The following is a 25,134-nucleotide window of genomic DNA, read 5'->3' as shown; positions in this document are numbered from 1 at the left end:
GCAATCAATTTGGTTCACGTTTAGGTCAATGCTTTATTTCATTTATGATCACATTTTAATCAAAACAGATAAAATTGAATCTCAAAAAGTAATTCGCTGATCTACATATTTTATATAACGGGTGGACCATATAGCGTTTGCTTTTTGAACCACCTTTTTTTTTTTTGAGAATAGTAACACAAATGACATGGCAAATGTGTTCATAATTTACTTAAAGGTTTGACATTTACGAAATGGGACGCTATACGCTTGAACAAAATTGGGTAATATTGAAAACCTATTTCCAAAGTGGTGAGTCTTCTTCTTCTTCCGCGGTTACAGTAAATGGCGAGCGTTACCGTGACATGCTCAACGAGTTTTTGTTTCCAAAAATTGAAGAGGATGACATGGACGACATTTGGTTTCAACAGGACGGGGCAACTTGTCACACTGCCAAAGTTACACTCGAACTTTTGGCTACCGTTTTTGAAAACCGAATAATCAGCCGAAATTCCGATATCAATTGACCGCCTCGGAGCTGTGATTAAAGCCCGTTGGACTATTTTTTGTGAAGAGCCGTTAAGGACAAATGCTATGCGAACCATCCAGAGACGATTGATGCCTTAAAACACGAAATCGAAGTTGCCATTCATGAAATTGGAGCCCAAAAAATCGAAAATGTGCTTAAAAATGGGGTTGATCGAATGGCCTACTATAAAGCCAGTCGTGGCAGTTATTTGAACGATATTATTTTTCATTCATAAATCGTCCCCTTAGTATAATAATATAATATATGTGCTCATAGGCTATTATTTTTTATTGAATTTTTGGATTCTCCATCGTCGATTTTATATGTGGTCAAAATTTTGTCAAATTCTAGTTCCACAAAGTGGGTCAAAACGTCAGTCAAAAAATAATAAATATTTACAGACATAACGAGATTTGAGAGCTACTTTCGACAAAAAGTTTGAAATTCATTTTCTCAAAACATCAAAAAATTTATAGTCTATTTTAATACTAAGGGGACGAAGTGACAATGTTCAATCTTCAAAATAAAAAGAAAAGTTTGAAAAAATATTCATTAGTTTTTTTTTTTTATAGCCGATTCAGAAGACAAATTTTACATGGCCCACCCTATATTATAAACTCCACACTTGGTTTAATTTCGGCCGGGAACATAAATGAGTCATACTTTTGATAAACTGTGATATATGATAACAATATTTAAATCATTCGGTTGAAACCTCTGATTTTCCATCCACGCGTTCACTTCCTTTTATTAAAATTTATTAATATCAACCAAAAACACCGATTTGAAATAATTTTATACAGAGAGTTGCTCAAAAACCTATTAATTTCAGGACATGCCCGGGATCTGGGGACTTGGCCAACATAAGATCCCGAAAACCAGGAATCTATTAAGGGGGAAGCCTGGTTTATGAGGTCTAAAAATGGCATCTCTTTGCGATTTTTTTTTTAAGGAAAAAATTAATTTAGCACTGCGAAGTTTTTTCTATCTTTTAATGAACATTTAAAAAGTATAAAAAATTTTTGAACTGGTTAAAATAAGTTGAAAAAAAATGTTTAACATAGAAATTAGTAGAGCGCTGCAACGCTGGAGTTCCCAACTGGCGTACAAGATACAGCTCGTAATTATTATCTAAAGCAAAAAATTCAAATGGATTTCTAATTATCATGATTTTTTATTCTAGATGAACTAAGAAAACTGAGAGAAATTCCAAAATTTCAACTTTTTGGAGGTTTGAAAGAAAAAAATGCCTTTCTATAAAAAAAAATTCACTTCAACTTGGTATAAAAATCTTGAAAAATTTTTTTTTATCTATTTTGTTAGTTCAAATAGAAGAGAATTTAATACTGAAGGGTACAAACTATGATTTCAAAAGGTTCATTAGTTTCTTTTTATTCATGTACGCCAATTCAAAGAAATCATAAAAATGAAAAGTCGAGAAAAGAAGATAAAGTTTGTACTATAGCTGTCCGGTCACAGCGTAACTACCTAACGCTCGCCTTCCTTTGGCTTTGTATCTACGGAAATATTGAGAATTAGGTTCTGTAACTTTGTGTGAATATTCTGAAATAAATTAGGAATCACTTAAAACGAAAAAAAAAATTGATTTTTTTGACCTTATAAACAAAGATCCAAAAAAATTACATCCCTAGTTCTTATGCTTATGTTTTTGTGTAGTTCTGAAACTGAATGTTTTTACAGTTTTATTTCGACTCCCGGGGAAAATATGGTTTTTATGAGATGATTTCGGTGTACTCGGAGGCTTAAAATTCCTGTGCAGGGCAGTAAAACCAAAAGGCTTCTGTCAAACTCAAACAAACATAAGCACAAAAATTCTACGACAAAACAAAAATAACGAAACTGATTTTTTCAATGTTCTTTCTTTTATTTTCAAATTCATTAAAATGATAATTATCAAGACAATTCATTTTTACTTACAAGGATATAAAAATAAAGTAATACTTATTTTTATTGGAAACGAAGTAGTGCTCTTTATTCTGAATTCGTATTTGCGGAGGCGTTCGCAGACAACTTTGTACCGTGCGACTTCATGTGCCCACTAAGGCCGGCGAATTGCGCAAACCGCTTTCCGCAAAGTTTGCATACATATTTCTTTTCGGCGCTATGGATAAGTTGATGTTGGCGCAATTGCTTATTACTTGTAAAACCTTTGTTGCATACATCGCATATTTTGTCTCGCACATTCCTGTGAACGCTCATGTGTTCGTTCAACGTTCCTGTTTCATAGAACATTTTCGAACAAAGCTTACACTTGTGTCGAGGTCTTTTCTGGTGACGCAATGTGTGTACCAAAAGGTGAGATGATGTTCGAGATTTCTGGCCACAAATGGAACAAACAAATGGCTTTTCGCCTGTGTGCGAACGCATATGGATTTTTATTTCTGTAGTTGTTGCGCAGGGCTTATTGCACACCTCACATCTGTAGGTGTAGTCATGTACGTGCCTTCGCAAATGTACTGTTAAATTGGATGCCAACTGAAAGCCATGGCCGCAAACATGACATTTAAATGGCAGCGAACCATCATGAGATGCTAAATGCACTTTGTACTGACCTAAACCAGGTAACAATTTTTCACATACTGAACACTCAAAGGGGGGAACATCTACCTCGAGAAATGCAATGTAATCGTAATATGAACAGTTTGGCCGATGTCGTATTTTGTTTCTTTTGCATGTTATTTTTTCTTTCTTTTCGATAGAACACGATTTTCGCAGTCGTAAAATTACACTTTCCAATTCAAGTCGTGACAAGTGTAATGCAGATTTGTTATTAAATTCCTCCTGTAAAGATTTTAAAGCTTCTTCACGTCTATTCCTAAACCTATACGCGATGTCCTTTTCATCCCAAAGACAAGTGTACGTCTTATAAAGTTCAGCCAAAACTATGCATTCCGAGTCAGTTAAAAATATATTTGGTGTGGTTGTCTCTTTCTGAATTGTTGACTTTAATTTAGTCTGAAAAAATATAAAAACACAATATGTACTATATTTCATTCAGTATCGAGAATGTTATCAAAAATGAAATAAAAAAACGCATGTAGTTGCAATCTCTAAAGAAACAAAAGCTTTGGATCTTGTGACCTCTTAAAGAGAATACTTCACTCCAGTATTTAATACGGCGGAGTAACTGTAATACCACCCGGGCTGAGTCTGGTAAACATGGGTATTAAAATTATGGTTGAGTCACAAGCTAATCTCGATATCTCAATTTTTTGTGCTAAAAAAGTTAATATCTGTATCCTTGAGCAAAGTTGGCAACGCGAATGCTGCGTTGTGCAAATTGTGCGTTTATTAAAAAGAAGCGCAGACCTATCTACTGTACCTAACTTTGAGCAAAAAGTTCGTGAGATTGGCCTAATAGTGAATAACTCGCGACAACAACAATGTGGCTACTGCGTCCAAGTGTACAACTGAGTCAAGGAATATAAACTCGCTAGCCTACGCAACAAATCAAGATTTAATACATCAAACACGTTTAGAAGCCATTATAGACGCAGTAATTAAAGACAATCGATCGTTTGCTATTGCAATGGTGGAATAATTTAATTTCTCGTCCAAATGGGTTTTATCAAGGGCAATCATAAAACCTAACCTAACCCCTTTGTTAACGCTCCTCAGTGTGAATTTTAAAAAACTGGCACGTGATTGTTGAGAAAATGTAGCTGAATACGCAATTTTTGATTAACGGTGGAGGACACTGATCCATTTAGAATGATGCGCTTTCATCTCATTTGCCCTTCTGATGTTTCCTGTTCGATATCCATTAATGCGGTACCATCTGAATGGTAGTCTCGCACAAACAATTCGGTCGTCAACTTATTTCACATAAAATAAAAAAATAAATAAAAAGTTTGTTTTAATGAAACATATCTAATAAAGAAGTCCGCTTGGCTTTTCCATTCATCTGCACATTCAAACGATAATTACAAAGTAGTTGTTATTATAAAGCTCCAAATGGGACAAAAAGTGCGCCATTTTCCATATAACGGTAATTTTTTAAAAGGAAACGAAAATTAATCGAGGGTATAGGAAGAAGGCGACCGCCCCAGCCGAGTGGATTGGTGCACGACTACCATTCGAAATTCGGAATATGTAGGTTCGAATCTCTGTGAAACACCAAAATGAAAAAAATAGTGGCCGCCCCTCGGCAGGCAATGGCAAACCTCCGAGAGTATTGAATGAAATATGAAATATCTGCCGTTCGGAGGGGGGAAAAAACACTATCGTGCATTTTAAAGTCGTCAATTTTTTGTTAATATTACCGCTTTTTTAATATTTTAAGTAACGATTTACAAAAAAAAAAAAACTTACGTAGGTACATACATTATAAAACTTATTTTAATTAGAGTCAATCTTAAATTAATTTTAAATATAGTGATTTTTATTCTGAATTAACTATTTTGGAGATATTCGCGGATAACTTTGTACCGTGCGTCTTCATATGCCCACTAAGGCCTGCAGCTTGGGCGAAACGTTTTCCACAAATTTTACACGAATATTTCTTTTCTGCGTTATGAATAAGTTTATGCTGGTGTAGATGTTTTGTACTCTTAAATCCTTTGCCGCATACATTACAAATTTTGTCTCGCACCTTTGAGTGAACTTTCATGTGTACGTTCAATGTTCCCCTTTCAAAGAAGCTTTTCGAACAAATTTTACACTTGTAACGACGTTGATTGTCGTGGCGCATAGTGTGCACTAAAAGTGACGATGACGTTCGTGTCTTCTTACCACAAATATAACAAACAAACGGTTTTTCGCCTGTGTGTGAACGCATATGGACTTTCCTTTCAGTTGTCGTAGCGCATGGCTTATTACACACTTCGCAATTATAGGTGTAGTCTTGAACATGTCTTCGTAAATGGACGGTTAAATTAGCCGCCACTTGAAAGCCATGACCGCAGACGTGACACTTAAATGGCAACGAACCATCATGAGATGCTAAATGCACTTTGTACTGACCTATCTGGTTTAGTAATTTTTGGCATACGGAGCATTCAAAAGGAGGAACGTCGATCTCGAGGTATGCAATGTACGGGTAATATGAGCAGGTTGGTTGATATGGCAAATTGTTTCGTTTACATGTTATTTTTTGTTTCTTTGCGAATGAACAAATTTTTCGAAGTCGTATGATTTCACTTTCCAAATCCAGTTGTGTCAAGCTGCATCCAGATTTGGCATTAAATTCCTCCAGCATGGATTTTAGCGCTTCTTCACGCCTATTCTTGAACCTATACGCAATATCCTCTTCATTCCAAAGGCAAGGGTACGTCTTGTATATTTTAGCCAACATTTTACATTGTGCATCATCTAAAATGATATCTGGTGTTGTTGTCACTTCTTTAGTCTTCAAATTTGATTTTGCCTGAAAAAAACCATTTCAATTGTTACTAAAATTTGCACGCCGCCCGCGAATGAATAATATAATAAAAAAATAGTTTTCAATTGTGAACGTGACTGGAGTAAATTTTACCCATCATTCATCAGTCATGAAGTTTAGATTGGAATACTTCGTATAATTTAATACAGCTTCGATTTCAAATGTACGCCTAATATCGGCCGTTAAAAAAACGAACACTTCTTGGGTTAGATGATCATTTTTTGAAATGGCGGCCGCTACAGTCGAACGGTTTTGAGCGTAATTACCATTCGGTGGATCTCGTTTCGCCGCTTACTTGAAACCTCAAATTATATAAATGGTTTATTTGTAATATCGGGCCCGCTTGGCAGGCAATAGCAAACCGCCGAATGCATATTTCTGCTATGGAAAAGCTTCTCATAAAAACCATCTACTGTTCGAAGAAAGCAAAAAACCGCCCAAAAAATTTAAACAGAACATTTTGATAATTTTTCGTTATAAAAAAACATATAAAAATTCTGTGAAAAAAATATCGGGAATTGTTCATTTAAAAAGCGCGCATTACACATATGTTTAAATTTTTTTATGGAATGTTGGTACAACTGTCCTCTGTAGTGTCGCAGAGTTTGAGCGTGATCTGTTAGCTTGTTTTTGGCATTTAATCATATCAGGCAAACGCAGGTGTGCTCTGCGATTTTCGCTATGGATAAAAATATCGAACAAAGAATTTGTCGTCTTAAATTTTGTGTTTTGAACGTGATTTAGTGTGCCGAATCATTGAAAATGTTGCATAAAGCCTATGGCGAGTGTGCTTTATCAAAAACACGGGTCTACGGGTGGTATAAGACTTTTGCAGAGGTTCGAAAAGTTGTGGACGATTTTCCCCGATCTGTTCGAACTGTTAGACGAATGGTTGTGCGTGACTACTGTTCAGGAAAGCGTATGTTCGAATCTCCGTGCATAAAACACCAAAATAGAAACAGTTTTTTCTAAAAGTGCTCGCCCTTCGGCAGGAATAGCAAACCTCCGAGTGTATTTCTGCCGTTCGGAGTCGGCTTAAAGCGGTAGGTTCCTCCATTTGTGGCACAACAAGAAGTCGCACGCCACAAAAGAGGAGGAGGATGCCGGCCAAACATCTGAAAGAAGTGCACACGCCAATTATATATTTTTTTATTTTTAAGAGGATTAATTCGCCTTCAAACTGGTTTCGAAGGTTCTTCTAAGCCCATATGAAAAAATTTAAAACTTGTTTACTGATCTCATAAAATTGCTATTTTTGGTATGCAAATTTTATTCTTGAATTGAATTCCAAATGATGCCGCCAGACCAAAAAACCGCACCAAACAGTGACTCGTTGTGGATGCATTTGCTTCTCTGCAGTAACGTGTGGATTTTCTGAGCCCCAGACGTAGCCACCGATGTGAAAATGAGCTTCATCAGAAAAGAAGAAGAAGACTCACCACTTTGGAAATAGGTTTTCAATATTTCCCAATTTTGTTTAAGCGTATAGCGTCCCATTTCGTAAATCTCAAACCTTTAAGAAAATTATTAACACATTTGACATGACATTTGTGTTACCATTCTCAAAAAAATAGGTGGTTCAAAAAGCAAACGCTATATGGTCCACCCTGTAGCTGAAACTTGATGTGTGTTCCTCCAAGAAATGCTACTAACTAAACAACACTGTATGCGCCAATAGTCGCCAATAGTCGCATACAGTGTACGACAAAACTAAAGCACAAAACCTCCCATACCACCACAACCAGAAAATAAACCTTCCAACAAATAATAATGGCAAATCTTTTTATTGGATTTAGAAGAGGGCACATTGGTTGTTGTGTAAAAAAAAAATTATACAATAAAGTTCATTCTAAACTTAAATATTAATTCAAACATAAAAGTAGTATTAAATATTCCGCGACAAAACTAAAGCACATTGGTATATAAAGCGTTTTTCAGTAAGAGCGCTTAAACTTTTTTTTTTGAATAAAACACAAACGGTTTGACTTTTTTAACTAATTTTTTTTTTATTATCGAGTTTGAACATATACATTTAAGTATGAAATTCGATACTTTTGCATGACCACCGCGTGCACGTTTTACGAAGTCCAATCGTTGAACCCAATTTTCGACCACTCTTTTGCATAAATCGGCCGAAATTCCAGCAATTTCGCGTTCAATATTGGCTCTGAGCTCACAAATCGTCGCCGGCTTGTTACTGTAGACCAATGACTTCACATAACCCCAAAACGGGACGGCTTGTTAAGGGGGGCATCTACTGTAAAACTTAAAAAAAATCGATTTTTTACTTTTTGTTGAAACATACTCAGAAACAACTCCAGAATGTTCCATGAAAATCTTAAAAAGAAATCTTGAATAGTTTTGAAGTTATAAAAGTTTTAGCAAAGCAGGTATAAACTGAGCGCTCGAGCGGTTTACGGTCATATGCTGTAAGTATGAAAAATTGTTTAAGCGTGTTTTTCTCGAAACCACGTTTTCAAAATTGCCCACATCACAGCTCCGTGAAAAATTAACATATCAAGCTCAAACTTTGATAGTATATTTTTAACAATATTTACTAGTTTTTAAAGCTATGGTGGGAAAAAATTTATTATTTATAACCCCTTTTTTAATAACAAAATGACAACAAAAAAATGTCGATTTTTTAAAAAACTTCAAAAATTTTACAAAAAAATTTTTTTTTGCAAGTAATAGGCTTAACAACTAAAAATAATGATATATAATAAAAAAAATTTGGTTTTTTTCATTTCAGATTTTTTTTAAATGCGCGACAGTGTGGGCAGATTTCAAAAGGTGTTTCGGGGGAGCGGCTGTACAGCTGCCATTTTGAAATGAAAATAAATTTAAAAAATTTTTTTGTACACTCAAGACCTGTGTTTATGTAACCCTAAACTTTTTTTTACTAATTAAATTAATACAAGTATGAAAACAAAATCCATGAAAATTTGATTTTTACAGTAGAATCCCCCCTTAAATGGACCGTAAAATGGCCGTAATTCTCTTAAAGTAGCAGCAACAGAACGATTATTTTCATAAAAAATTTGCACGATTTGCAATCATTGCTCAAGTGTGTAGCGTTCCATGATGAAATGTATACTAATGAAGTTTACAAATGACAAGCGAAAAATAAAAAATATTGCGTCGTTCGCCCTCCCTATCGAAAAAAAGTTGAAGCGCACCTATTGAAAAACGCTATACTTGTAAAGAAAAGTTGGTTCTTCTAATGTTTCGTAGCGAAGCCCTTGCTTTTCAATACCGCTGCTCATTTTCGTGGCATAGACTCAATCAAATTATTTAAAACATCTATGGAAATGCTTTCCCAAGCTCGTTCTACCTGAACAAACAGGGAGTCCTTGTGTTTGCAGTTTTCGCGTTCTATTTTCCGATCTACAATCTCTCATAGATTCTCTATGGGGTTGAGAGCGGGTGATTGTGCAGGCCACTGCAATACTCAATTTTATTGGCAACAAACCATTCTTTCGCACATTAAGCAGTATGCTTCGGATCATTGTCCTGCTGGCATATCCAACTTAGCGTTGGGAAGCCGCCTTCGACAGTTCTTCGCTGAATGGTTCTAAGGCTAACGGGCAATGATAATTCACTTCTCAGGGATCTCGCCGATATAAAGGGGTCTTTCTGGACCTTTCGGATAATTAGTTTATTCTCACGAGTAGTTGTTTTTCGGAGCCTCCCACCTGAATGTTTGGTTTCAAAGGAGCCGGATGACCGAAAACGACTTATTGTGCGGGAAATTACGCTGTGATGAATCTTGAATTTTCGAGAAATATTGATAACCGATTCACCGCCATTAAATTCTTCTATAATTTTTTCACGTAATACCGTATTATACTTGTTTCGGGCCATTTTTAACGTTTTTTTTATTTCTTTAGCTCGAAAATGTAGTAAATGCCGGTAAAACCACGCTATAACACTGATAATGCTTTGTTGATGCTTGACGTATAATATTTTATATCCTAACGGTTCTGATTAATAACTCACTGCCACCTATGGATAGAAAGAGGGAGTTGTGCTTTAGTTTTGTCGCAGCAAGTTTTTGCACATAATAGTACTATTTTTCCGATAAGAAACTGCAAGATTGTATTTTTTTATCATATATATTTGTTATTATCAGATTAAGAAATAACAATTGAAGGATATAACCATTTGTTGTCTTTTTTAACTTAACGAGTTTAAGAGGGACTTTGCGCTTTAGTTTTGTCGTACACTGTATCTCTGAATTTACACAGACTTCTCCAAAAATCATCGGCTTAGGCCGAATTTCATTCTGCAGACTTAGACTATGTATAGGGTGATCGAAATAGTAATATATTACTTTAAATTAAATTAAATTAATTAAAAAAGAAGGCAGTAAAAAATAAAAAATCTAAGCCGTTATCTTCCTCCGCGATCGTAAACCAATTTATATATGAAAATCATATTTTATAAACACTTTTTGTCAATTTTCAATGAATTTCTTTTACATATTTTCCGATTATTAATCGCACTCAATAACAGCACTTTTCTTGTTTTCATTCTTTGTAACATTTCACAACAACAAACTTGGTGTCAAAAGCGCGACTGTTTTCTTTCTAATCTGAATACGTGATCTTATTCAATTGGTTTATATCTGAAAACCACTGGCAGAATTGAAAACTTAAACTACCAAATAAGAGCAAATTATCAAATTGTAAATAAATAAACCACAAGAACAGACGTTTGAAGAGTTTGAAAATTTGTTGAATAGGCAGTTGTGTGTGGCTGTCTTAAGTCTTTCGATAGTTTGCAGTTTTATATTAACGGATGTAGAAGTCAGGTTCACTTAACCGGCAATGAAAGAGTGTTCACAATAAATATTTTTCTCTGAAGTACAATAATAAATCCTCGACCACCTTCAGTGAAAACCATAAAGTAATCTTAATTTGGGCCCCGGACACTGGTACATAGAAGGTAACGAAAAAGCCGATGAACTGGCAAGAGGGAGATCTGCCATGAATAGCGTTCTTGCAGTACCGGTATTCGCACCTTAGGTGCGGTCAAGAATGCAATTTCCATAAAATACCTCCGAATCGCAGATTGTAGATGAAGAGACCAGACGAAATGGAAAATCAGCAGGACGTTATGGCCCACCTACAACCTCAAGCAAACGAAGGCATTGATAAACATGAAACGACATACTGTCATAGTTGTGAACAACCGGAGAAAAAGGAAACAATCTTCAAATTCCTCTGTGAATGCCCTGCCCTATGGAAGGACAGAATGTTAACCCTGGGCAAACCGCTGTCCAAGTGCCTCGAAAAACTGTCTGGCATAGATGTCAACAACCTACGAAGGTTCCTAAACCGCACAGACTGGATATAGTCTTGCTTAAATAACTGTTACAACAAGTTGGTAACGAGGATGTGGCAACAAAATGGTGCAGAAGCGCTAGTTGGATTCTGGATGAATCACCACTCTAACCAACCAACAATAATAAATGCAAGGCGCTAAATGTATGCAACTTAGGTCCATAATTTCTAAATGCAGTTCGAATTTTTGATTTACCAATGTACGGTGCTTGATCAATGCACATCCTAACTGGGTCCGAGCGATACTTTTTCCATTCATATACCCTCAATGGAAGAGTCAGCGGGGAGCAGTATTTGGAGACAGGGCATAGCAAACATGTTTACGAATGGCTCGAATTTGAACGGAAGAGTTGGTGGAGTAGTAATGCGAGAGGAGCTTTCCATCAAGCTACCACAATGTTTTCCAAGTGGAGGTAGCTACAATCAAAGAAGCAATGGATTGGTTGCTTACTTCTGTAACTACTGTAAAGTAGGTAAATATTTACTCCGACAACCAAGTGGCAATTACGGACATAGGCTTGTTGTTCGTGCGTTTGAAATTATTCGAAGAATACTTGACTTTTCTGTAATCGAGCATAGGAATGCTTCGATATTGTACTTTAATCGATAAAATTTTATAAATGAAATTATGGTAATGATAAATTCCTTCTTTATTTGCCAAAATTTTGTTCCGCAAAATAATTTCAAAATTTATGTTTTGATTATTTTACTGTAATTAACAAAATTACATCTTATATGAAAATTATTTCATCTTATAGGAACATTGAATAGAGTAAATTTGCGTGTATGAGACTTGTAGTATCTACGCATGTGTAAAGACTATACAAAGTGAGAATGCAACTACCCTGAAAACGTTTTAGCCTTCTATTCGTACTGCAGAGCCGCGTGCCCGAGCAAGTTCGAATACGAAAGAGTAAGTCGTAGACTCCCGAAATCAGTAAGAGTAACTCGAAGAGTGCAGGCATGCGCAGACCGCGCGTTAGCTCTGTCTTTCTTACTCTTCTACAGAAGATCTACTACTGTGGGCAAAAAGTAAGGTGAATTTATTTGTCAAAGTTCGCGGGATTAAAATTTCGCTCTAGTTATTTTTTTCATGAGTTGGCAGCACTGTTAATAACATCTGGGCCAACTTTCATGTGAATGTTATTATCAGTAATATATTTACGCTTGTGTTTACCAAACGACCAAGAGTGCATTTTTCGATTTTGACAATGTCTGATTTGATTGAGCAGAGAAGTGCCATCAAATTTTGTTTGCGGAATGAAATTTCGGCTGCGGAAACGTTTAGCATGTTGCAGAAGGCATTTGGTGATTCGACCATGTCGCAGAAAAATGTTTATAAGTGGTACAAAGACTTCAAAGAGGGTCGAGAACGTGATGATGACTCCGGACGACCGTCGACGTCAACAGATGACCAACACGTCAATAAAGTGAAGGAGTTAGTGCTCAAAAATCGTCGGTTGGCTGTTAAAGACCTTACTGATATGATCGGAATATCAGAAGGATCTGTGAAAACCATTTTGAAAGACCATTTGGGCCTACGAAAAGTCAAATCTCGTTTGGTACTGAAAACTCTCAATTTCTTGGAAAAAAGTCGTCGCGTTGATGTGTGTGAAACAATGCTTTCAGACTATCAGGACAAGCTCAAATGCATCATTACGGGAGATGAGACTTGGATATATGCTTACGCCCCGGAAAAAAACGACCAATAAAGCGAATATCGTGCTAAAGGCGAGGCCAGACCGAAAAGAGCACGTCAAAGTCGTTCAAAAATAAAGGTCATGATGACAGTTTTTTTTCGATTTTCGTGGTGTGGTGCACTGTGAACTCCTTCCACCTGGCCAGGAATATTATTTGAGCGTTATGCGTCGTTTACGTGAAGCAATTCGTCTAAAAAGACCAGAATTATGGGCCAACAACTCTTGGTTTTTGCATCACAATAATACACCGTCTCACACTGCACTCGTTCTTCGTGACCATTTCGCCAAAAATTCCACGCATATCGTTCCGCAACCAACGTATTCGCCTGATTTGGCTCCGTGTGACTTCTGGCTATTCCCAAAACTCAAGAGACCACTCCGGGGAACGCGCTTCGAGTCGATTGCGGAGATAAAAGCTGAATCGAAGAAGGTGCTGATGGCTATACCGGAAATGGACTATTTGGCATGTTTCGGGGATTGGAAAAATCCTTGGCATAAGGGTATTTCATCGAAAGGGGATTATTTTGAAGGGGATGAAATTGATTTACAAGAATAAATAAAGATTTTTCATTTTACAACCAAATTCACCTTCCTTTTTGCCCACAGTAAAAAAAAAGAAAATAATTAATCCTGGCAATACTAATAAGGATAATGGAAAACTTTTATCAAATTATTGCATTGTCATCGGTCCTTGATAGGTGTGCAAAATTCCAAGTCGATCAGATTTTTAGAAGCCAATGAAAATTAAGCTCAAAGATTCCGTTACATACATACATACAACCCGAGCTAATATAATATATAAAAGTGTGTTGATAAAACTAATTTCTCTCGACCGATTGTTTTAGATGAATCTCCAAGGACTTGTGATGATCACCGCACGGGACTTCTGGAGAATCGGGATCCACGCAAATAGCGATAACTTTTACAATTATTAATTTTTTTTTTTTTTGAAATTTTGCTAAAGTCAAGGCGAAACATGATGTATTAAGGCAGTAGTCTGCTTTACAGGCTTCAAAAAATCGATTTTTTTGTTTTGTTTTAAATCTCTTCCAAAACTATCCAAGAATATGTCTTTAAAATTCCAGAGGCCAATTCGACATATTTTCGAAGCTAGAGCAGTTTTGGTGGCCGAGCGTCGAGCAGGTGCGAATGCTCAGGCAGACTTTAAAGCGCGTTTTCTCGAGTTTTCATTTTCACAAGTGTTAGAAAACGGTGCCGGCGATAGCAAAAAGAATATATGTCCGATCGAAAAAAACCAAAGTGATCTAGCTTCAGTATTAAATTATCTTCTATTTGAACTAAAAAAGTTGGACAAAAGTATTATTTAAACTACTTGTTTTGCAACTTAAAGTCAATTTTTTTTCTTAAAAAAGTGAATTTTTTTTTCAAACTTCGAAAAAATTTGGAATTTTATAACTTCTTCGGTATTTTTTTAGTTCATAAAGAAAAGAAACTTATAAAAATTAAAAAAAAATTTGGTTCGACTGTTTCAGATGCATCGCACGACCTCCATCACCGGCACCGATTTACAAGTGCAGACTCCAGGCGCTCCAGAAAAATACTTACAACTTTAAAAAATTTCAATATTTTTTAAAAATAAATATTGTTTTTTAAACCTTAAATATAGTACACTATCGTCTTAAAATTCCGTTTACCGCAATCATTTCCTTCCCTTTCAAAAAAAATTGCTAAAAAAAACGCTTTTTTTCGGCTTCTAAAGCAGACTTCTGCCTTAATGCAATGTTTTCATTTTTGTAAAATAAAGCAATTGACTAGCAAAAAAAAATATTGAAAATCATTACTTTTTCGCGCTTCTGACTAAACCTAACCCCTTAATATTTTACAATATATCTCTCCAATCATTGATCGTGTTAAGTTGGGCTTTATAATCGTGTACAGTTGTCGTAGCCATGCATTCTCGTGTGTGGGTTGAACTTCTGATTTTGAAACATGAAATTACTCGGGACAGCCGACTACTTTTAAAATAATACTTTTTTAAGCCCTTTAATGGCCTTGGAGTTTATCGTAAAAGCGGTTAGAAATATGACCAATTTATTATATAACACATATTCGTAAACTCACCTGTGAATCTATTTTTGAGACACCATCAATCTCATCATCTTTTTGCATATAAGCCTCATCAGAATCCTCATAATTATTGGTGTCCTGTAAATATACGTAAGCATACATGTATGAGCTGAAAGTGTTTTATTTTTATTAATTAACATATGTATGTAGTATTAATAAATCCCTCAAACGTGTAAATCTTTAGGATCGAGAAATGAATAGTAAATAAATTTTTTTTAACAAGGTGAAAAGTGAATATCACACTTTTGTCGAATACAATCTGTTTGAGAAGTCTTACATAATTTGTATTTTTTTTTTTGCCGCGATCTTTACTCAATTCGTAAAAGAAAATATCGTTTATAAGCAGTGTTTGCCATATATTTCGAAGACTTTGAGAAAATAGAGAAAATGGGAGCAAATATCCATAACTGAGCCCTAAGGCATCCTTCACTTTCTCATTCATAGCACTATAAAGTGGATTTATTCACAACCATTAAATATGCTAACAGATGTTGTAATATCGTACCTTCTCCACAAAAATTGTTTCAAATCATTAATTTTTGTATTGGCCAATGTGTTTCGGCAAAAAAAAAAAAAACTCGCCACTCACCTCGCGCGACTGTCGATAAAAGCAAAACAGAGCTTTTGTGACTATTCAAAACTTCTCAGCACTCAGTCTGCCAAATTACTAATGGCTGGTTGGTTGGTTGGTTAAAGCGGTGATTCATCCAGAATCCAACTAGCGCTTTGGCACCATTTTCTAGTCACATCCCACCAACTTGTTAATGGCTATTTACAGCATTCGGTTGTTTACGTCTAAGCCAGACAGTTGTTCGAGACTCGAATAGTGGTTTATCAGGTGTTGGCATGCCTTCCTTCATAAGGTAGGGCATTCATAGAGAAAATGGAAAATCTTTTCCTTCTCTGGTTGTTTACAACTGTAACATTGCGTTTTGTGAGGGATGCCCATTTTGCCTGCTTGTTCTCCGATAAACCAAAAGCCAGTTATGACTGCCGTTAGTCTACAGGCGTCCCGTCATTTCATGTTTATCAATGTCGACGACTGCTTGAGGTTGTAGGTGGGCCATAAACGCACGGTTTAGGTAACAGGTGTGCAATGCGCGCTGCGTAACCGCGAACTTCACGGTGCGCGCTTCCACTAAAATCGCAATATCTCGAGAACTATTATAGACACCATAAAATTTTTTTTTTCAAAATAAAGGTTAAATCATAAGGAATCGTTACGTGTATAACAGAAAATCTAAAAACTGGCCAAATCAACTAAAAATTGATTCAAACAATTTTTTTGACTTTTTTTTGGTCAAAATTTCGAAAAATTTTTTTTAACATAATACTAATTTAAACTACTTATTTGTTTCTATATTGTCTGTAAATTGCATTGAAATCCATCCAACGGTTCAAGAAATATTGATTTTTGAAAAAAACACGGTCCCAATTTTCAACATGGCGTAGATGACTCAATTTTGAAAATTTTTCAAAATCCTTTTAGGCTCGAATGTATCTTACCTAGAACTAATATTTCCCAAAGTTTCAAAGAAATCGAAAGACCACTTGCAAATCTCATATTTTCTGACGGAGTCTTACCCATATATTTTTTTCTTCGTCGATAAGCTATTTTCGAACATTTACTATTTACGTAGCCGAATGGGTTGGAGCGTGGCTACTATTCGGTAGTGCCCAGGTTCGAAACCACGGGCATGATGGAAAACTGGCACCTCGGCAGGCAATGGCGAACCTTCGAGTGTATTTCTGTCATAAAAAACCATCTGACGATCGGAGGTGGCATAAAACGTGGAGCAACTTTTTTGCGATAAAACCCTTTAGTTTGAGTAAAAGTTATGCAAAAGTAGCACAGTTCACTGCAGTGCTCCATACGTGGTAGCCAAATTGTTGGTACAGAGTACTTTATTGTTGACCTTCCATCAGTAAACTTGCATAAATTTCTATAGCAATAGTCGCACACGACTTCCGAAGTATACCACAAGTAAGGAGCATAAGCAGTCTCGAATATTTTCTGAAACGAATTAACCACTGTTTTCGTAATATTTTTAAAATTTTTACTTGGTGCGAATAAGCCACAAACGTAACAAAAGTTATTTCGAGTCGGGCACTGCATTTTTCGTAAGATGAAATCTACAGAAAGACGTTTTCGCGCAACAGAACTTAAAACAATTGTCAAAGTATACGTCTCCTAGTAGCGCAACTGTCAGATGATCGGAACTTCCGGAACTGTAACAAACACACAAACGGCACAGAGTGTGTGGTATGAAACAATAAATTAAAGGTTAATAAGTTGTTTAAAAATTTGGAGTCCCTTCAAGTTATGCCGAAAATTTAAAAAACAATTTTTTTTTTCAGAAAAAAAAAAAATTTAAGAAAATCTGAGAATTGATAAAATTTTTTTTTAGAAAAGAAAAATTCAAGAAAATCTGAGAATTGATAAAATTTTTTTTTTTTTATTTTACATAATAAAAACATTTCCACGAGTCTGCCTGCAGAAATTCAGCGCGATTTCACGGAAAAAGGGTTAAAAATTTATTCAAATTTTTCACGCAGGCGGACTATGAGCTCTATATTTTATACATAAAAAAAAAAATTCTGACATGTACATGAAAATCGCCGATACATGTGTATTTATATTTTTTCTCCCCTTTCCGAAAAAGTATATTTGGTTCATAGGACAGAAAAAAAGTTCGTTTTTGTAACGCAGTGTTATGAGTGCAACTCCCGTTCCCTTCGCGAATTTCGTAGAATACGTAATATAATTTCCTAAATAATATTCATGGCTAAATTATAAAATCGCAACTGAATTTAAGTTGCTTAAAATAAAATTGTGTGTAATTCTTGAAGGTTTTTCATGCCAAATGAATTAAAATACCAGGTTCAATATAAGGTACACATTCTAACCCAAAAAAACCGTCAACAAAAACGTTTTTTTTATTTTCACCATAGGCTTAATTTATAGCTCTGCAATTGGTGCTAAAGTTCATTTTAGACAATTTTTCGTTTTCGAGATAATTGCAAAACACCAAGGCATTCGCACGGGACAAACCAGAAGTGGTCTTCGGAGCAATATCAGCGAACCTGAGGCAATATTTCAATGTGACTATTCTGGACTATTCTTATGCATTGATGTGATGATTATACCCAAAAATTATTTATGCTCGTTTTTTAATCAAGTTTTAATCACTGTCACACGTGGTATTTTTTCCATCTTGATATTCATGTTGTTTCTGTTGCTTCTTTTAATTATATGCTTAGTAGAAACGTATTTGAATCAACAGGAATATACACTATATTTATTTTCACATACTTATTAGCAAACAACAAACTTAACAAAAATATGTAGTATGAATAAAGTATTGCGTAGTACTAAATATAATAAAAATAAATTTAAAAAAAAAATAGTATCAGGAATATCATTACTGTTTTGTTATACAGGGTGGGCCATATAGCGTTTTCTTTTTGAACCACCTATTTTTTTGAGAATGGTAACTCAAATGACATGTCAAATGTGTTCATAATTTACTTAAAGGTTTAACATTTACGAAATGGGACGCTATACGCTTGAACAAAATTGGGAAATACTGAAAACCTATTTCCAAAGTGGTGAGTCTTCTTCTTCTTCCGCGGTTACAGTAAATGGCGAGCGTTCCCGTGACATGCTCAACGAGTTTTTGTTTCCAAAAATTGAAGAGGATGACATGGACGACATTTGGTTTCAACAGGACGGTGCAACTTGTCACACTGCCAAAGTTACACTCGAACTTTTGGCTACCGTTTTTGAAAACCGAATAATCAGCCGAAATTCCGATATCAATTGACCGCCTCGGAACTGTGATTAAAGCCCGTTGGACTATTTTTTGTGAAGAGCCGTTAAGGACAAATGCTATGCGAACCATCCAGAGACGATTGATGCTTTAAAACACGAAATAGAAGTTGCCAGTCATGAAATTGGAGCCCAAACAATCGAAAATGTGCTTAAAAATTGGGTTGATCGAATGGCCTACTGTAAAGCCAGTCGTGGCAGTCATTTGAACGATACTATTTTTTATTCATAAATGACAATGTTCAATCTTCAAAATAAAAAAAAAAGTTTGAAAAGATATTGATTATTTTTTTTATAGCCGATTCAAAAAGCAAATTTTACATGGCCCACCCTATATTACTGTTAACAAACAAACAAACCACTCCTGCTGATGACATCCAACCACAATCCATAATGTGATCTCCACCGCGCTTTACAGTGACTCACAGGGTCTTAACTAAGTTGGCGTCAGATAAACGTTTTTCCATCGGAGCCGGAAACGATTAAATTTGCCTTGCTCAGCAAAAATAATGTTCCAAAATGTTTCATATTACCACGACTTTTAGAAACTGTGCTTTGGACTTTATATATCGCACTCTAGCAAATCATTTGTTTCGAGCTGTCCTTCCATGAAAATCGGCATTACGAAGAACTATTCTAATAGTTTCCCGATTACAAGACTTTCCGAGTATCAGGTGAACTACTTTTGTCAACGCTGGTGCACTTATGGTTGAGTCTTTTTTGATTTTCCTTAATAATATATACGTACTGAACAGTGCAGGTGCTGAAATTCATATTTTCAGCAATATTTCAACAAGTCGCAATATTGGCGCGAATAGCGTTAGAAGCTCTCACACGAAACAAGCTATGAAGTCGTTTTGCGCTGTATTTTTGTAAATATCCTTCTTTGAATTTATATGTTGGTGTTTATATTCAACTATGTATATGTATCTTTGATCGTACATGAAGTTTTTTTTTATTTTGAAAATGTTCCTTAATTAAAAAATAAAACATTTCCCTTCCAATAATGGATCACACGAAATAAGTTGTGACCCACTGTATTTGGTGGGTGCATTCTTTGCTAGGTTTTTGGCCAAGCTCTTCCTATTCGTAGTATGATTCGATTTTGTTGCACAAATGGAGACAAACATTTTCTGCTGCCCCCGACGGCGATAGAATTTTGTATGAGGAGCTTTTTCATGGCATGCATTCTGTCAGAAAAATATCGGGATAATTGTTCATTTAAAAAGCGCGCGTTACACATATGCCTGAATTTTTTTTTTTTTTTTTTTTTTTTTTGTTGGAATGTTGGTCCTCTATAGTCGCGTTTGAGCGCGATCCGTTAATTAGCTTGTTTTTGACATTTAATTATATCAGTCAACCGCAGGTGTGCTCTGCGATTTTCACTATGGATAAAATATCAAACAAAGAATTTGTTGTTGTTGTTGTAGCAGCATAAACATTCCCCATACTTACATACGGGGAATGCTGCTGGAGTGACAGTGCTTTGCCGGATATAAATCCGGTTCATTTCGGTAACGTAGAACCGACTGTCGTGGAAACGAACAAATAATTTGTCTCACATTTTGTGTTTTGAACGTGATTTCGTGTGCCAAATCGTTGAAAATGTTGCATAAAGCCTATGGCGAGTGTGCTTTATCAAAAACACGGGTCTACGAGTGGTATAAGACTTTTGCAGAGGCCCGAGAAGTCGGGGAAGATTTGCCCCAATCTGGTCGCCCATCAACGTCTTCGACGGATCAAAACGTCGACAAAGCCAAGGAAATGGTGCTAGAAACCCATCATTTAAGTTTCGTGACCTTTGCGTGTCTCACGAATCAATTTGCAACATTTTCCACCATCAATTGGGCATGAGACGCGTGGCTGCTCGACTAGTTCCAAGAGAGTTGGATTTCTTTCAAAAAATTCATCAGAAGACATGGTTGAGGAAGTGAATTCGGACCCAACATTTATCCAGCGCATCATAATAGTAAACTCATGGTTCTTGCACCAAAACTTAAATTGCCACTCCGCGGACGCAGCTTTAATTCGATAGAGACCATTAAGGATAATTCGCTGAAGGAGCTGAAGAAGATCTCCTCAAACGCGTTTAAAAGGCGCTTTGATGACTAGAGTAATTGTTGGCATATTTGTATTGTTTCGAATGGAGCTTATTTTGAAGGCGCCAAAATAAATTTTGATGATTAAACAATTATTTCGCGTTTTATTGAACCATTTTCGGTACTTTTTTGACAGAATGTATATACGCTCAGAAGTTCGCCATTGTTTGCCAAGGAGCTATTAGAAAAACAAAACCCCTTTTCTTTCACTGTGTGTATCGTGCCAACAGTGGGTTTTAATCCCATGCACTGCTGAAAGGTAATCAAGCAGCATCCCATTGTTGTTGTTGTTGTTTTAACAGCATAGGTAGCCCTGTCTGTGAAGGCATATCATCGGTCGTCTTCGTCAAGCTCATCTAGGGGTAAGCCCAGGAAACATGCTGTTTCGACAGGTTGGGTCCAGAGGGAGAGGGGGGTTAGATGAGTCGGTTGAGGGGGCATATGAAGAGGTGGTTAGTGTCGTGCGGGGTACCTTCACATGCCGGACATGTGTTTGGTATGTCGGGGTCGATTCTGGATATGTAGGAGTTTAACCTGCTACAGTATCCAGAACGTAATTGTGCCAGTGTTACACGAGTCTCACGGGGAAGCTGGAGCTCTTCATCTGCAATAGGTGGTGGTTGGACTCCGATTACGGCATTCACAGGAGGGGAGTTCATGAAGGTGGTAACGGTCTCCCAGTGAATGTCGTTTATTGACTGTCTAAATACTGTCCGGTCCAGTAGGTTGCGGTCAGTTTTGTCCTGGATTTTGTCAGCGCAGTCTAAGAGGTGTCTCCTGACGTGCCTGGGAGGCGGCTCAGGCTCAAGCAGGTGTCTGCAGGAGTGAAACCTGCGGTAACATCCCAGCAGGAACTGCTTACTGAGCAGTTTGTTGTGCTCCGCTACTGGGAGCATTTGTGCCTTGTTGTGTAGGTGTTGAACCGGGGGCATCAGGGGGCAACCGGTCGCTGTCCGAATGACAGTACTTTGGCATGTCTGAAGCTTTGTCCACTGCGTGTCACTAGTTCCAGGCGACCAGACAGGCGCTGCATAGTTTAGAACCGACCGACCAATTGCCTTAAATGTCGATAGCAACAGTTCTTTGTCTTTGCCCCAAGTGCTGCCGGCAAGCGATTTGAGGACCTTGTTGCGGTTTTGGACTTTAGTGGCAATTGCGGTTGTGTGCGCTGAGAAGGAGGGCAAATGGGTTTTAATCCCATGCACTGCTGAAAGGTAATCAAGCAACATCCCATTCGGCTACGGCGGTGGCCACACTTAAGTAAAAATGTCAAAAGCAGTTGTCCTTGTAAACGAACCAGAATACTTAACTTTTTATTTCATAGCCCTGGATGTTGATTCAATAAATATATCAAACTTTCTTGGCAAAAAAAAAAAACAAACCAAGCGTGGTATTGCGTTATTAATATTATAAAAAAGTTACCTGAGTCTCATCTAGATTATAACTGCTTCGGTGTGCGCGCTGTCTATCGTAAACAGTTTCTGAAATCCTTTTTGTCTCTCCAATTTCAATAAGAAGATCAGAGTCACCGGGACCATCTCTATTGTCGAATTTCTGTTAGTACACAAAATAATATCGAAAGCAAAGTTAAGATAATAAATTTTAAAACTGATAAAACTAAAAATACGGATGAGCACAGTATGAAATATTTATTAAAACATTTATTGTTATTTTCATTAACTAAATTAACTTACCTTTTCCTCTTTTATTTCACATTTCTTTCTATGTCGCAAATTCGTTTCACTCACTTTTTTCGAAGCATCTACTTTATCGGATTGCTGAAAATAGCAAACAAAGATTCTTTGGATGCCTCAGATGTACTTTAAAATAGTTATACACAAAAATTTAATTGCAATATGTTAACTAATCAATTTGTAGCAGAAATTATCAATTATACTTAAAAGGCGAAGTACAATCAGTAGTTTTCCCCCACAGGAACTATAATATTTAAAGAAAATGTCCATTAACACGTTCACGCCGGCGCGTTCCACCGGTGGCCCGCACAAGTCTGCTTCATGGGGCGACGTGTACCATCGATGGCCCGCACAAGTCTGCTTCATGGGGCGACGTGTACCACCAATGGTACTTTATTAGACGGTACCTATGAGATGAGATGCCATAAACGACTACCCTTATGAACAAATTTCATTTTATGACCTGCAATCGCTCCCGTCCGATAGAGCGAAAATATGTAAACATTGCCGTCTGTGGGCGAAGACCATGAATAACAGCGCCGGCGTGAACGTGTTAAAGGTTTCCAAAGCTTTCTATCAGGCCAGGTTAAGTATAATGCGGCATGGGCAATTTTAGGCAAAGTATGATTTATTTCATGAAACTTGGTGTAGCTGTTACGGAGTGGTTGAGGAACAACATTTATAACCCCAATATTCCAGAAATAATAATTTTACAATTATTTGCCTTCAAAGTGCCTTCGGGAGCTTCACTATATTTTGGCACATTATAATATATTTTTTTCTAAATTTCACTTCAATTCATAAAATATACAGTCACAAGCGTGATTTTACTTGTTATTATACTTGTATTCGAAATATTTAAATGAAAATTAAATGGAAATGCATTTATCAATATGAACAATACATCAAATAACAATCTATTGGAATTAACAAGAGTATTGTGTTGAACAATATGAACAAAAATGAAGTTTGCTTGTTAACAGTAAATGAAGTATTTCAGTGCAGTGTTGATGATGGGGATGGGGGTTATTGTGTCTACACACACGCATATAACGTCTGACAATTTTTGGTGTCATGGTTTTAACGCGGAAAGGAGTTCTACACAAAAATGCTGTGGATGGCATAGCCGGAGATGGACTGATGAGAGCCCTTTTTTTGAAGCGCGGCCGAACGACGCACACGCGGAAAAGAGTTCTACACAAAAAAAAAAAACGAACACGAGGACTCCTTTGCAAAACTTATTGAAGCAATACAATACACTTATAAAAGTGCTTTCTATGATTCCCTATATATCATTTTTTCAAATTTCGAAGATTTCTATAGGTGTATAACATAATCCAGACAATGCGCGGTTTTTATTCCAACTTTCCTCCTGCGACGATTTTTCGATAAAAGTCAATATTCATATTTTTAAAAATGTTTCTCAATTTTAAACTAAAGCAAAAAACACTGCGGATTTATAAACATCCTTCCAGTGAACGTCTCTGAATACGAACTTCGTTTTTATTTGATGTATCTGGCAATACCAACTTTTCGCTAAATTACAAAACTTTAGCAATAAATTACTGAAAATTATATGCCTCTGGAGGGTGCCGTTTTCCTTTTTATGATGGGTATGCACCATCTATACCACCTTACATCCTTTTTTCAAAGCGTATTGCATTATACTAAATATTTCCCATTCTATGTTACGAACTTGAAAGAAAGATCCTAGAAGTACCCAGAAACAGTGTGACATTTATTACCTATACGAACATTAGAGAGTATTGAGTGTTTGGAGAAGCTAGCGCCCTATCCTTACTCGTCTACCCCGTTTTCAAACACTGCGGCATTGTATCAAACATTTCCCATATCAGAAAATAATATTACCCCACTTACTTGGTTTTCTTGGTCGAAAAACTCCTCTGATATATCTTCTTTAATATCTAGCGAAGTGTCTATTTCGGCTGTATCTAATTCGATTTCAACTCTTTCAAAGTCTTTTAACACGAATTCATCTTCGTAATTTTCCTGTAAATATAGATTTTTTATAAAGGAACAATTTGAGGCACGGTTCGACTAACCTGAGCAGCATCCTCTTCGTCCACATAGTCTTTCACTTCGCATGGTTCCTGCTTTAGTTCAGGTGGAGAAAACTCACAAATGTGGTCCTCGTACATATGTTGGATGAAGTTTTCCATTTGAAGAAATGTATATTCGCAAAAACCGCAGTTTAGGAAAAATTCTGATTTCTCCGGTGACAACAATATAGCAATTTCCCCGCATGTTTTTAAATCACTAGACTCAATTTTAACGTTTTTAATATGCAGCTCCATTATACCGTCCTGTACCATACACTTTAGCAAACACAAATCTTGAATTTAAGAATAGTAAAAAGGCAAACAATTTATAAACAAATCGCTTAATGAAGCATTTATAACTATTCTCCAATAAATCAAGAAATGGTAGCTGTAAAAAATATTCGATAACA

General features: G+C 36.3%; 1 protein-coding gene across 4 annotated transcripts in view; it reads right to left on the bottom strand.

Annotated features, from left to right (window-relative positions):
* The window catches only part of LOC128858735 (zinc finger protein 37 homolog), a 35,748-nt gene extending 10,614 nt beyond the window's left edge, over positions 1-25,134 (bottom strand). Inside the window, exons 1-6 of one of the 4 annotated variants that reach the window (XM_054095220.1) lie at positions 24,728-25,127; positions 24,543-24,674; positions 22,665-22,748; positions 22,393-22,524; positions 15,037-15,120; positions 2,370-3,484 (exon numbers count right to left, since the gene is read on the bottom strand). In XM_054095220.1, coding sequence (XP_053951195.1) covers positions 2,501-3,484; positions 15,037-15,120; positions 22,393-22,524; positions 22,665-22,748; positions 24,543-24,674; positions 24,728-24,997 — 1,686 coding nt within the window. In that variant the 5' untranslated portion in view covers positions 24,998-25,127 and the 3' untranslated portion in view covers positions 2,370-2,500. Of the gene's footprint in view, positions 1-2,369; positions 3,485-4,888; positions 5,895-15,036; positions 15,121-22,392; positions 22,525-22,664; positions 22,749-24,542; positions 24,675-24,727 lie in introns of those variants that run through there. The other 3 variants (XM_054095221.1, XM_054095219.1, XM_054095217.1) reach the window with 3 other exon arrangements.

Source organism: Anastrepha ludens, chromosome 3 (genome assembly GCF_028408465.1).
Source record: "Anastrepha ludens isolate Willacy chromosome 3, idAnaLude1.1, whole genome shotgun sequence".
Lineage (NCBI taxonomy): Eukaryota > Metazoa > Arthropoda > Insecta > Diptera > Tephritidae > Anastrepha > Anastrepha ludens.
Note: the sequence above shows the minus strand (reverse complement) of the source record. Positions and strands in the feature narration are given on the sequence as shown.